General features: G+C 39.3%; 1 protein-coding gene and 1 long non-coding RNA gene across 3 annotated transcripts in view; both read left to right on the forward strand.

Annotated features, from left to right (window-relative positions):
• Positions 1–14,263, forward strand: part of LOC127368435 (uncharacterized) — a 180,533-nt gene that overhangs the window by 98,896 nt on the left and 67,374 nt on the right. The window lies entirely within an intron of this gene.
• Positions 628–12,412, forward strand: LOC127368358 (beta-taxilin). Of its 2 annotated transcripts, none has more exons than XM_051409139.1 (11): positions 628–735; positions 3,469–3,679; positions 3,760–3,832; positions 4,485–4,570; positions 4,764–4,934; positions 5,122–5,316; positions 6,506–6,625; positions 7,381–7,455; positions 9,861–9,953; positions 10,090–10,185; positions 11,113–12,412. In XM_051409139.1, exons 2-11 carry the CDS (start codon positions 3,479–3,481, stop codon positions 11,974–11,976), a joined length of 1,974 nt encoding a protein of 657 aa, XP_051265099.1. In that variant the 5' UTR covers positions 628–735; positions 3,469–3,478; the 3' UTR covers positions 11,977–12,412. The 2 variants fall into 2 exon arrangements, with proteins under 2 accessions (XP_051265099.1, XP_051265100.1); XM_051409140.1 differs by lacking the exon at positions 7,381–7,455 and adding an exon at positions 7,503–7,577.

Genomic DNA, 14,263 nt, shown 5'->3' on the forward strand with positions numbered 1-14,263 from the left:
AATTCCAGATTTCACACACTTGTTGACTGGCACGTCACAACTATAATATAATTATCTGATTTTATTTGCCTCAGTGCAGTTGATTTGCAACATGTTGTATAGTTACCTTTAGTGTTATAAAATGGTGCCTGTACCCTAATTCAACCCAACCCCAACCCTTATTCTGTTGGCGTTTGAATCCATCCAGGACATTTTCAGCACTGTTTTCTCAGTAGTAAGCTAGCTTTGTGTTACTGAAGACGCAGTTATGTAGGTGTTATTCCACAAAGAACCACCCCTACTCTGCCTCTGATTGGTTCTAACATTTCCTACTAACCATCTCACTCCTCATACCTAAACCTAACCACCAAATCCAACAAAGGCAACGACCATGAGCCAATCAAAGGCAGAGTAGGGCGGAGTCACTGCAGAATGCCGGTGGAAAAAAACATTTTTTAGGGCTGCGTACCTAAACTCACCAGGAGTTAGAGAAGGAAGGATACTCATGTGGACCAAAATTAAAAAAAACATTTCCAAACTCAGACAGGAAGCTCTCCTCCTGGCCGCTGTCAGAACACACTCCTGTATTAGCACAAACACAGACTCATGTGAGCTGAGCCTCTCAGGTTATTTTGGGGGTCAGCTGTTGTTCAGCCTGTCAGCAGGCCCCTCCTCCTCCTCCTCCTCCTCCTCCTCTCCTTCCTCTGCCTCTCTCTGTCTCTTCTTCACCTCCTCTCCTTCACTCCACTGATCCTGGTAAGACTTTTTTTCATTCTCTTCCCTTTCAGAAATCTGTTGTTTCAGTAAAGTGTCCGTTCAGGTTTGCCTTCACGTTGCGCTGTAGCCAAACTTCAACCCTAGAAGTTTCATCGTTTGCTTCTTCCTTCAGTGTATTTGTTTGGGAAAATAAGTTTTGGTTCCTTATAGGCATTAAATGTCCTGCTGCCTGGTTTAGGGATATGTGCTGATTGACTCATGTGGTTTACTATCATGTACTGACATGGAAAAACACATGGCTGCCATGATACGATAAGTTGCTTTGTCACTGCCACTGTCTGTAAATATTCAGTGAAGTCACTGTGAAACAATCTGCCCTCACTTCAGCATTTCAAAGCTTTCAGTCACATTAGCAGAAGGATATTACTTGAATTTAAAGGCTATATATATATATATTAAGTGTTGAGTTTATATTAATTACACTTTAGACTTTGCAGCTTAAAGATTTTGTGGCCTTTTGTGCTGTTAGTAGGGTTAGAAGATGGTAACAGTTTTTGATTTTCTTGAAAATCCGATTTTAAGTGGCCGGGCCTACGAGCATGATCACAGCTTTTTGTTTGAAAGTCCCTCCTGGTCCAATATGCACTTTATACAGTGCGATCCACAAGTGCACATTCACTGAGAATGGATTTTACAGTGAAGAAGCAGGAATCTTAGAATCTTAAAACAAGGTTGCTTTTCTTAGACCCTGTAGTTTTCATTTCAGACATAAAGACAATAAGTTTTACTTGAAAACAACATAAATATTGTCAGTCTACTGTCAGCCCTTTTCAAACACATCAGTCTTCTATCTTAACTTAGCTTTCAGCCTAATATGACTCACTTTGTTATTTAGTTAATTCTGCGTTCTTTTCATGTGGCGTTTCTGTTATTCTGTCCACCTCCTGTTGGATATGGTTTGTGAGTTTCTGAGTATTTATGAGATAGAGATGTGATGACAAGTTATTTATTTTGATGTGGTTGAAATTGAGGGGGAGGGGCTGCGATTGGTTGCGTAACTTAAATGGGTGGAGCTTCCATTTTTCTTCAAGGGGTCATTACAGCAGGAGGGTGGGGGGTCGGGGGGTGTATGACATGAAGCAGGTAAACAGACGAGTTAAACAAACCCACACAGATTCCCACGTTTCGTATGGTATGTGTGTGTATACAGTATGTGTGTGTGGCAGTTTGACCATATTTGGACGCTCTCAGAATAGATGAGACTATAACAGGTGTGGTGGTCCGGAGTGTGTGTGTGTGTGTGTGTGTGTGTGTGTGTGTGTGTGTGTGTGAGGCGCAGTGGGGGCTGGCTGGCTCACATGGCTAACTTTAACCTCACAGATACAATAACGGTGGCAGCCGGCTTGTTGCAACAGAGCTGAAGATAAACGGCCACTGGACACTCACACACAGACACACACGCACACACACACACACACACACACCCTTGTGTTACTATTCATGGGGTCCCGTCATTGACGTAATGGACCCCTACATCGTCAGCATCCTCAACTATCTGAAGAGCCACCCTAAAATAGAAAATAAAAACCTGTTGGCAGCTGTAAAGCATATTGGTTATAATGCTGTTTCTCTGCAGATCAAACCGGTGAGCCAGCAGCGTTGGTGGTGAAAGCAAAAACATTTTTAAGTTCTCAGAGAATTTGGAATCCGTAGCTTGTGTAGCTAAGAAGGCTCTGCGAAATGTACGCAAAGCGGCAAGAAGGTAAAAAGGCTTTGTGTCTGGGTAATTATTTTAAATTAAAATAAACTTGTGTTACTGAGCTCGAGTTAACCAGTAACAACAATGGTTGCATAATATCCCAGCAGAGGAACCAGATTATTGTCCTTATTTTCAGAGTAAGAGCACGCACACAACTTCTCAATTTAAGAGAAAGTCGTCTGTCCCAGTGTTGGAAATGAAGCAGCACAACTATCTGTTGGTTATGGTTAGATTTTTATGCTAGTTTTAAGAATTCTAGTTTTGAAAAAAAGTATTGCAAAGAGTTGAATGTATCATATGTACATACCTACAATGTAAGAATCCCTTCAGGCCTATAAAAATATTAAATCCTAACAGTAACCCAGAGACACAGGTTGTCTACCCCTGCCCCAGCCCCTTCATCTAACCAGCCTAAACCCAATTCTAACCCTACATAGAAAGTTTTAACCCTCAAACAGCCTGTCTTCCACACAAGTATATATATATATATATATATATATATATATATATATACACAAACACACACAAAAATAAGATTATCCACATGTGAGACGCAGAGCTGAACAGGCACTCACGTCGGTGTTTGAGTGAAATTTGTGTCAGTGCTGAAGAATGGAATTGATTATTTCTCCAAAGTCCAAGTTGGAAATAACCAAAACAACATTTAGCCGGTTTTATTGGCTGAGAGGCCGATGTCAGAAGAAGAGGAAGAGGAAGGGTCACTGAATTTAAATTTAAAGGGTTCATCTCTTTGGGAAACTCTCTTAGAAGGTTGGAGCTCTCCTCGTGGTAAAGACTACAATGTTAATACAAACCACTACATTGAACTGAAACTAAATAAAACCAATCAACCAACTTGGAACCAGATCAAATGAACACCTTTCAGAAGCCAAACCACATTCAAAGTCGTTTCTCTTCTGACCTGCTGAAGCTTGAACCTCATCAAATCTCAAATCTTAATAAATAAATTGGAGGAAGGATAAATTAATATTCTCTCCCTGGATTATTGCCAGAACTCTGAGGATGGAGACGTCGGTGAAAGCAACTGAGGTGTTGGTGCCCCCCCAGCCCAATGTGGCGTCCTCAGGCGAAGGCGAGGAGAAAGCTCCGCCCGCAGCCTGCGGCTCCTCCTCCGACTTCGTCGACCCCATGAAGGAGTTCAGCAGACGGCTGGAGGACATCATCGGCAGCTACGGGTCCGCGGCCAGCGTCCTGGAGAAACAGGTGGGTCAGTCAGGTGACCAAACTCATTCTAACTGCGGGAATGTGCTCGTGAATAAAGTTTCATATTGTTTCTGTATCAGATTGTTGTGGAGGTAGAGACGGACAAGATGAAGAAGGAGGCGAAAGATGACGTTGCAGTTGCCATGGAAACAGGTGAGGATGCAGTAAGAGGGATGCTATCAGCAGGATGCTATTGTTCATATGACTGTTGGTCTGCCACCATGAAAGGGACATTTCTGTCATTAAACATTAAACATCTAAAACGCTGGGGGACGTGTACGAGAGACTGATGTTAAAAAAGTCCCAAAACACTGGAACCTACATTTCCCATAATGCAACTGGATGTAGTCTTCCATTTATTGTGTTGTGTTATACTGAGAGGTCACACAGTCTCAGACTTCAAACGCGTCCTGGAACTACGCGTCCCCCGCACGCACACACACACACACACACACACACACACACACACACACACACACACACACACACACACACACACACACACACTCTGAAAGGAGCCCTGATACCCAGATAATCAGTGTTACTGTCAGTGCTCACTGTGTTAGGGCTGATCTCTGTATCTCTCATTTCTGACAATAGATATTCCTCAGTGGACCTTTAAGTAACATTTGTAGTGCTTCAGCCCTGCTGTGTGCTATCATGAAATGAAAACAATTATAAAATGCTGAAAACACTTCTGTCTCTGTAGTTAGCAGTTATTCACTCAGTTTCTGTTTGAAGTCGCTCTTTTGTCAGTCTATAAGAAAACTAACTTCCTGCTCTTCTTCTTTGTCTGTCTGTGTAGAAGTCTCTCTCATCATGCAGAGTCTGAACAAGCTCTCTTCTCCAGAGGAGAAACTGGAAGATCTGGTCAGGAAATATGCTGAACTGGTGAGATTTAGTTTTTTAGCTGCTGAGACGTTTACAGTGTTTCTGTCTGAACCAACTTTTAGCCAGAATGCAGCAACAACAGGTTCTCACCTTCCACCTGTCTGTCTGTGTGTGTGTGTGTGTGTGTGTGTGTGTGTGTGTGTGTGTGTGTGTGTGTGTGTGTGTGTGTGTGTGTGTATGTGTTTGTGTACAGGCAGCCTTGCGGCGCTCTGATGAGAAGAGGCTGTGTGTCCTGCAGCAGAGGTTGTCCGTCCTGCTGGATGAGCGGCAGCAGCTTCAGGCTGAGAGTCTCAGCAGCCTCACAGCTCGCAGTGAACTTGAGACTCTGTGCCGAGAGCTGCAGAGACACTACAGCGTACTGAGGGTATGTGGGTGCTGGATGTACTGCCGTCTGTACAATTACTGGGAGCAGTACTGATGACTGACGTGGTATTTTACATTCGAAGACATTATAAACTGAAGTAGAAGATAAAGTCAGAGCCACTATTGAGCCTCTTTTACCATCCATCCTTACATCCATTGGTCCCTCTCTGTCCTGTTCCCACCTCCAGGAGGAGACCCTTCAGCGCTGCAAGGAGGATGAGGAGAAGAGGAAGGAGATGACCAGCCACTTCCAGATGATGCTGACAGAAATCCAGGCTCAGATCGAGCAGCACAGCGCCCGAAACGACAAGCTATGCCACGAAAACACCAACCTGACCGACAAACTGGAGAGCCTCATGAACCAGTGCGAGCTGAGGGAGGAGGTAAAGGGGGGGAGGTCAAAGGTCAACGTGTTTATAGATTGTAATAAGACATTAATGAGAGCTACTGGTAGGGCTGTACATAAGACACTTTGAATGCACAGTTGATGTTTGAGATGTCTTTATCAATGTGCACTAGCAGACCTAATTATAAAACTTAATGAAACCTTTGAGCTTTATGTGTCTTTACTGTCACACGTGGTTGCTTTTAGAAAAAACAACAACTTTCAACTGTTTTGATAATTGATAAATAGACTGTGTATGTTTATCGGTTGGTGTTTCATTATGATAAACTTTATCTTTGGACTGTTGGTCGGACAGAACAAGCTATTTAATTAGGGCTGCAAAAAAAATTCTTCCGTGTTCTCAATAAATTGATGAGGTTTTGAGTCAATAAAATGTCAAAAAAAATTTGAAAAATGTCCACTGATGATAACGGAAGACACACATCTCCACCACACATTCTTTATAATGCCCCTAAATTCATCAATGGACCTAAAAGTGTCTTACTTTAGATCTTTCTGCAGATTATTCGATGTCAATGTAGGAAATTGCAGTTTCCACTACAGTGTAGAAATGCTCTGTCACAAGTTCTGCATTTAAAGTAAAAGTATCAAAGGAATAGTATCAAATATACTTTCAAGGGATCCTTCACTTTAAGTATATTTTGATACTATTCCTTTGATACTTTTACTTTTACAATAAAGTTTTATCTTTATCCATAAAATTACATCATAATGTAATCCATTCTAATAATAATCCGAATCTACAGTAAATCTAAGTTACTGAATAAATGTAGTGGAGTAAAAAGTGTTTTTGGTTTTGAGTAAATAAAATGTCAAAAAAAAATGTGAAAAATGTCCACTGATGATAACGAAAGCCCAAGCTGACGTCCTCAAATGTCTCATTTTGTCCACGACCCAAAGAAATTCAGTTTACTGTCAAAGAGGACTGACGAAACCAGAAAATATGAGCAGCTGAAATCAGAGAATTTGGACGTTTTAAAAATAAAAGATTAATTGAATTTAGCAATTAACTTAGATTAATAGTTGACAAATAATCAATTAATCCACTAGTCATTGCAGCTCTAGACTTGGGTTTAAGGATGTTGTGAGGAGTAATTTTTACTAAAACAATGAAACAATTCATCCTTAGAAGAACGTAAGAGTTCAGATTCTTCTTCTCTCTGCAGAGCTTGGAGAATATCAACAAGCGCCGTGACCTGCAGCACAAACTGACTGAAGCCAAACTGCAGCAGGCCAACGTTCTGCTGACCGAAGCCGAGGAGAAACACCAGAGAGAGAAAGAATACGTGAGTTCAGATGTTCACTGAGAACAATTAGACGCTGTGTTTGGATAAAGTGACGTCTGGCAGTGATAGCTGCATGTGATGGCTCTGAGCTGGATGTTAAATGTGATCTCCAGAAGTAAAAAGCTAATGTTAGTGCTAGAAACAACCAACCACGGTCACATGACATGACAAGTTTGAGTAAGAATAGTTTGCAGGAGTGTAAACACAACGAGGCGGTAAAGGCCGACTGGTGAGTAGATCAGTCTCTGTGTGTTAATAACACAGGTGGGGTATTTACTGACGTATTTTATGTTGTAGGACAAAACGTGATAATCTCTTCAGGTTGTGTTAACCACAGACCTTATTTCAAACATCAAACCAAAACACCATTCAGAAAACCCATTGACTTTGTTTGCTAAAATGCTAACTCAGTTCCAGTTTATTCTGCATTAGATTTACATTTTTGGACTTAATTGACGTTTCCTTTTTCTGCTAGTGCCATTTAATGTAATTTAATATTTGTTGTTTTATTTAGTTTTTAATGTATTTTATAAATGTGATTTAAACTTAATAAGTTGTGATCTTGTTAGAATTAGAGCCATGATTTGATTTTAAAGTTTATTTACATCCATGATTGCAAACATTGATTAGATTTTCTTGTCACATCTTTATTGTTGTTTGATACTATTTGTCTCATTCTATCATCAATAACTCATTAGTTACAATAATGTATGAAGGCCACCCAGATTAACTGTGTATTGTCTCTGTCGCCGTAGTTGCTTAGGGAGGCTATTGACAAAACAAAGAAATGCTTCGCTATGAAGGAGCAGGAGCTGGCCATGAAGAAGAAGGTAAAGAAATGTCTGTAATGTGTCTCTGTCTGTTCTCTTCTAACCAGTTACTGGTTCAGGCTGCTGAGTGGAAACTGCAGGCTCAGACATACAGAGAACAGGGGACTGTCATGCAGGCTCAGGTGAATATTCACTGACAAAACTAACATGCTGACAACAAGCAGACAGGCAGCAGCAGGGTTGAGGTGAATGTTAGACTCCTGAGCAACAACGCCACAAAACGCCTGGAAGGAATCTGGAGCATTTTGAGACATTTCATGTATTCAGTTAAACGTACAATCTGTACTTTCTGCCACTAGGGGGTCTCTCACATCCAAACAATAACCAACAATAATATTTGTTGAGGTGGTGAAGCAGCGTGGGATCATGGGAGTTGTTGCAGTCAGCTTCTCCCGGTTAGGATTCCTTCAGTGTTCATGGTTCAGGAGGTTTCTACCGGGAGCCCAATGATCCACAGAGGTCTCCTCCTCTCCAACACAAACAGACCCGCTGATTAAAACCACTAAACACACTGAATAAATAAAATAATGATAAACAGTCAATGTATGACAGCTTCTGGCAGACAACCACAACGCTGACGCAGGCACAAAGGGGATATGACGCCATCGACAGGTGACCAGTGAAACACAAACAAAATATAGAACATAGGTCTAGTGTTCGAGGAAATGTTACAGATTATAGCGTTATGTACTTTCTCAGCCAGATGAACAATGTTAACTGATCAAAAGTTAGCTGAACCAGTAGATACAAACAAATTCAATCTTACATTAGGGCCGAATATCGGTTTACAAATGATCAAGCAGCAATTTTCCTCTATTTCTTTCTGTAAATAAGTTCATTTTTGACGTATGCTGAGTTTAAGGGGAATATTAGGTTGGACTCCCTCATTTGTCATGCAGAATACAAACTTGTACAAGTATGAATGATTAAAGGCCTCCAGTGGTGTGTATGGTTCTGATTAATGACTGGTGCAATTAACAATTCATCACTTGGAGGCCTTGTCATTAAACTGTAGGTTTCCCAAGATTTGGAGCAAAAATCAGGTTTTGGTTATTTAAGCATACAATTATGTGCTTGCAGTGGGCTCTCTTTTACTGCAGGAATAATGGTCTTGTCTTCTTGAACAATGACATTTTCAAGGTTTTCCCTCAAAATGAAGCATTTAATTGCAAGTAAATAAGAGGAGATGGTTGAATTTCAGATTTCACAAAAGTAACATTATCCATTTAGATTCTAGTTATATTATCTGTTTTACACAAGGAATCTGGCCGAGGTAGCAGCCGTACAAAATCTAAAACATTAAACTACAACATTTACAACATGATATCCAAAAATCCACATTTAAACAAACACATCTCGTGTTCAACGTCAATGTAGGAAATTGCAGTTTCCACTACAGTGTAGAAATGCTCTGTCACAAGTTCTGCATTTAAAGTAAAAGTCTCAAAGGAATAGCATCAAAATATACTTTCAAGGGATCCTTCACTTTAAGTATATTTTGATACTATTCCTTTGATACTTTTACTATTACAATAAAGTTTTATCTTTATAAAATTACATCATAATGTCTTCATCCATTTTAATAATAATCCGAATCCGAATATATATATATATATATATATATATATATATTTGTTTGGAACGTACAAAAAGACTAGTAAGTACAAAGTTGTTACTTAGTACGTACATAGGGACCTAACAGGAAAGTAGACGGTAAAACAATCTAGTATTAGTAAAGCACTCATGAGAAAAGGATAGTAATTAAGTTATTACCTAGTCAGTAAATGAAACCATAATGTTTCGTAATGTAAGTACTTAGGTACAACTAGGAAATACCACAGTAGTAGTAGTTCATTGTTCTTCCAATACATGAAATTCTGGTGAATTCAGTATATAAAGGTGAATTACCTTTATATACTGTATACTGCCAGTCCAAAAGTATCCTGTTGATGACGTGTCATAAACACTTGTTGTGTTTTCAGGAATCGATCATAGAAAAGTTTCATGCTCTTAGACGTTTTGATTTATTGAACTTTATATATTATGTTCTTTTCCGGTACTGAATTATCACTTTTTGTGTACTAAACATATAGTAGGGCTGTAAAATAAACCCATTCATATGTTCCTATAGTCCCATATTCTTCCTTTAAAAGGTTGATTTGATCAACTCAAAGTATCATGTTTTTTCACGATACTAAAGTTTTACTTACAAGGAGATGTTAAGCAGGTAAATAGCAGTACAAAAAGGGTTTGTTCGGGTTTAACAGGACTGATTAAGCAGATGTTTCCAGTGAGTATGTAGAAATCCATGTGGAGTGTTGATGCGTTGCCAGAAACCAACCTGATTTTATTATTATGCTCACTGTGCTTCAGTCTGACACTCTTATCTTTCTGTCCGTCCACAGCTGACCCTCTATGCTCAGAAGTTTGACGAGTTTCAGGCAACACTGGCCAAAAGCAACGAAATCTACGTCCGCTTTAAAAAGGAGATGGACAATGTAGGTGGTGACCACTGCACGAAACCTTGTTGGTTGTCAGTGGGACCAGTTTGTGTTTACAGTTCATTGTTTAGGAACTGTTTTAATGATTTTTTGAAAGTGCAGCCCTGTAGTTTTACACTCTTTACCCTTTTAGATGTCAGACAAGATGAAGAAAATGGATAAAGAATCAAATCTGTGGAAGACAAGGTTTGAGAACTGCAACAAGGCTCTGAATGACATGATTGAAGAGGTATGTTGATGATGTTAATGCTTTTGGTTGTACTTCTGAAATCCTGTTATTCCTTTTTGTTGGGTGATAGATTGGTAGGAACCCAGCCCACAATCATAATCTGATCATTCTGTCGCAGATAGTCAGCTGCTGAGCTATTAACCCGCTTGTATACAGCTTTGTACTGAACTTAACAGTTTGAACCAGCAACAGACTGAATGTACTGACGTTACGATGTACGTCATAAACACTGAGTTTAGAAAGAAGGAAAATATAAAAGAAAAATGAACAAATGAGTAGTCATGTTTATTATATCACAAATATATCACAAAGCATGTCTCAAAAGGCTGTAATAAAAACAACAATGATTAACATTTGCAAAAACACAGAATTGTACAGAGATAAACATGCAAACTATTACATGGAAAATTCAGCAAATATAATAAGAACAGTCAATGGGCAGCATTATCAAAGTATATAAAACGTGCATGAGTGAGACAACACAGATATGCAAAGCAAATACAATACATATACGTAACACATACTGTAGATTGAGTATAAATTGGTAAGGTTAAGTGAGGTTGAAGCTGATCTGAAAAGATGAGTTTTGAGTTTACCTTTTAGTCAGCTGAGCTCTTGAATTTGGGAAGGAAGACGAAGACAAACACAGTGATGACAAATCTTTGAACTGAACCAAACAGAATAACTCAAATCAGCAAAGTGATTCATAATTTCAATTATTTGAGGAAAACTACCAGATGTTTTTAAATGGAGGGTATACTTTTTGAAAGTACTTCCTGTTTGCTATTTTTGGAGAGGATTAGAAAATTCCATTACTGTATCTGAAAGCCAAATACCAAACATCTAATTTATGTTTCTAGTTTTTTTCACATAATATCTCACTTTCTTTGTGTCTCATTTGCTCTATTGCTCCTCCTTCTCTTTCAGAGGACTGAGAAAAACAAAGAGTACGAGCTGTTCGTCCTGAAGATTCAGAAGCTGGAGAGGTTGTGTCGTGCCCTGCAGGAGGAGAGAGTAGTCCTCTACAACAAGATCAAGGATGTCCGCCAGGCTAACTTGAACCTTCCATCAAAGGTCCTTGTTGACATCCCTGACACTGAGGATGCTGATAAATCTCCCCTGCTGAACCCTGAGGAGCTGCAGGAGATCCTGGAGGAGGACCCTGTCTTAACGGAGGACATGAACCGTCTTAAGGAGCAGCAGGCTAAGCTGCAAGAGTTTGCTTCCTCCCTGTTTGCCACACCCAGCGACAATGAGGAAGAGGTCAATGATGAAGTGGACCCTAAAGAAGACATGGTGGCTTCTGCGTTTGACCACTTCAAAACCAAAACTCAGGTCAAAGAGGAGGCGGTTTCAGCCCCTGAGCAGGTGGAAAAAGTTAAATCAGAGGCAGCAAAATCGGTTCTCCCACAGCCAGATAAAGTTGAGGAGGTTCCAAAGCCAGCAGTGTCGCCACCAGAAGCTCCAACACCCGTGGAGAACACTTCTGAAATGATACCAGCAGACGCAAAACCGCAGGTTGAGGATAAAGAGGTGCAACCAGCTAAACCAGATGAGGAGATCCAACAGCAACCTTCTGAACCAGTACCAACATCAGAGCCGGAGAAAGTCAAGATCAAGCCACCAACAGACCCAAAACCAGAAGCAACAGAGGCAGAGGTCTTGGTTGAGGTCAAACCAGTGCTCCCAGTGGAAGACGAGGAGGTCCAGGCTGCCTCCTCCAATGCCGACTCCTCTAAGAAGCAAACACCAAAGAAAAAGAAGAAGAGGAACGGAAAGAATGCTAGCTAAAGTTTAAGATGTGCAGAAGGTGTGTGTGTGGTGTTATTTGAGATAGTGCGTGTCTTCGTAGCAGAAATCATACAGTGCTTTAGCTCTTTTTGTAAAAGTTAAAATCTTTCATTTGTCCAAACTGGTGCAGCTGACATGTTGTCACAGTCGCTATCTCAAGATAAGACAAATAAACCGACTGTATTTTACAGTTTGAATGTCTAAATTAACATTTAGTTTGGTCTGAAAGAGGGAATGAAACGTCTTCCTCAAGTGTAACAAAGTCTATGAAATATTTAATGTTAAAAAAAGGCAACGTTTTTGCCTTCAAAATCAAAATGTCAAAAAAAATCCATTGGTTGCATCTATGCTGGTAAAATATCAGTGTCTCCTTTAAAGTATAAGTCACAATGCATTGCAGCAAGTCCAATAAAGTGATTTTTTGACGATTTTACAACTTTTGTGTGTATTTATATTCCATTTTGTTAACTACTTGTCAGAGATTATACATTATAATATAGATTTGAGCAGTTTATACTTGCCTTCAACTACACATTCGTACATCCTGCATCCATTGGGACTGTTAGTTGTGCACATCCTCAGGAATTAACCTTTTTACATGAACCCATGGTTAAACAGCAAGTATATGTCCACCTAAAGCATCAACAATCTTATAACTTTCTTTTATGTACACACGTTTCTTTTACTGCCATAATCCTTAACAGTTCTCTACCTGTGAGGGCATTCATTAACAAATTGTATTCCCTACCTCCAAACCTGGCCTGAACCAAATTCTGACCCTAACCATTAAACTAAGTATTAATCCTGAAAACTGGACAAAATGTCTTTACTCTTCAAGAATGTCCTCACTTCTAAGGTGTAAAACTCAGAATGTTCCTCTCAAAGAAGAAATACAAGAACACACACAGATTGCAGTGTGGGCTGCCTGCAGTGTAATACAATAATACAATGTAAATATAGACACAGAAAGATCAATTATTATTATTAGTAAGACTCCATTTAGAAATTAAGTGTAACACCACCTAGTAAAACAGAATCTCCACAAGCTGGAGTTGTTTCCCTCCGCAGATGAAGGGTTGTACAACCAACAATAGAATGAAGTATCATCTTACAGCCACAAGATGGAGACAGTATTCTTCATATTACATCCTTGTTACATGAAGTGTTCCACTGATTTTCAAAGCATTTAACGCTGTTATACTTTACTATGCTCCTGAATTAGTTTTCTCTTTATCACTGAGCTGCAGAGACCTGAAACATTAACCACAGCAGAGTTTGTGCCTCAGTCACAAGTTTCACTGAAGTTTACTAAATATATGTAACTTCCAACAAACTTCAACAAACCCACAGCCTCTATATTGTCGATTAATAACTTTATGTTGTGTAATTTTCCTAATATTAATATGACAGTTTTATTTGCTATGAATCTAAATATGAGTTGTGATATTTCACTTTGAAAACAGTCAAAATGTAGAGCTAGGAAACAACAGTTGACATAACACCCTCACTTCAAGGTCCATTTAGCGGTTCTAATGCTTTTGATCACACCGCATAATCTCATCAGACGATGTCTACTCAGTTGTTATGTAAATGTAGAAGCTCAAATTTCCATTTTTTTCTTCTAGTCTTCTTGGGACGAGTCCATCTGCTGATGAAGATCATATGATATCATCAAAGGCTCTAGAGCAGCTACTAAATGGACCTTGAGGTGAAATTGTTATATTAAACTGCTGTTTTTAAAGGTCAAGAATGAAGTCTTTTAAGCTGGACAAGCAATCGTCATAATAATCTTTTTTCCTCATGACAACTGGGCAAATTCTATCTGCTGATGATGATCATGTGATACGAGAGAAAGTGCCAGAGCAGCTACTAAATTAACCTTTGTGTGAGAGTCAAATTAAAATCAAAATGTAGTTAACAGGGTTTTTTCTGGAAGAGAACAAAATATTTGCTGTTTGGAAGTGTGGTTCCCTTATACATAATTTATTAAAAACTATCAAACCATCAATTTTCTGACATTTAGTGGAAAGTTTCAGAGTCAGTAAATTCTCTTTTCCACAGCGATTGTGAAAACTTTTGGGCTGAACACTAAAGAATTAACTTTTAAAATGAAAATGACATAATTAGTCTTAAATGTCCAGTGTGTAGCATTTATAACACATTCACAAAAATCTCAAACCCTCTATCAAGATCCAGTGTTTGGTTTGTCCGTTCTGAGCTACTGTAGAAACACCCAAAAATATTTTAAAGATATTTTTATCACAAATTCCTCCTCTCTGTCATCCAC

This window comes from Dicentrarchus labrax, unplaced genomic scaffold (assembly GCF_905237075.1).
Source record: "Dicentrarchus labrax unplaced genomic scaffold, dlabrax2021, whole genome shotgun sequence".
Lineage (NCBI taxonomy): Eukaryota > Metazoa > Chordata > Actinopteri > Moronidae > Dicentrarchus > Dicentrarchus labrax.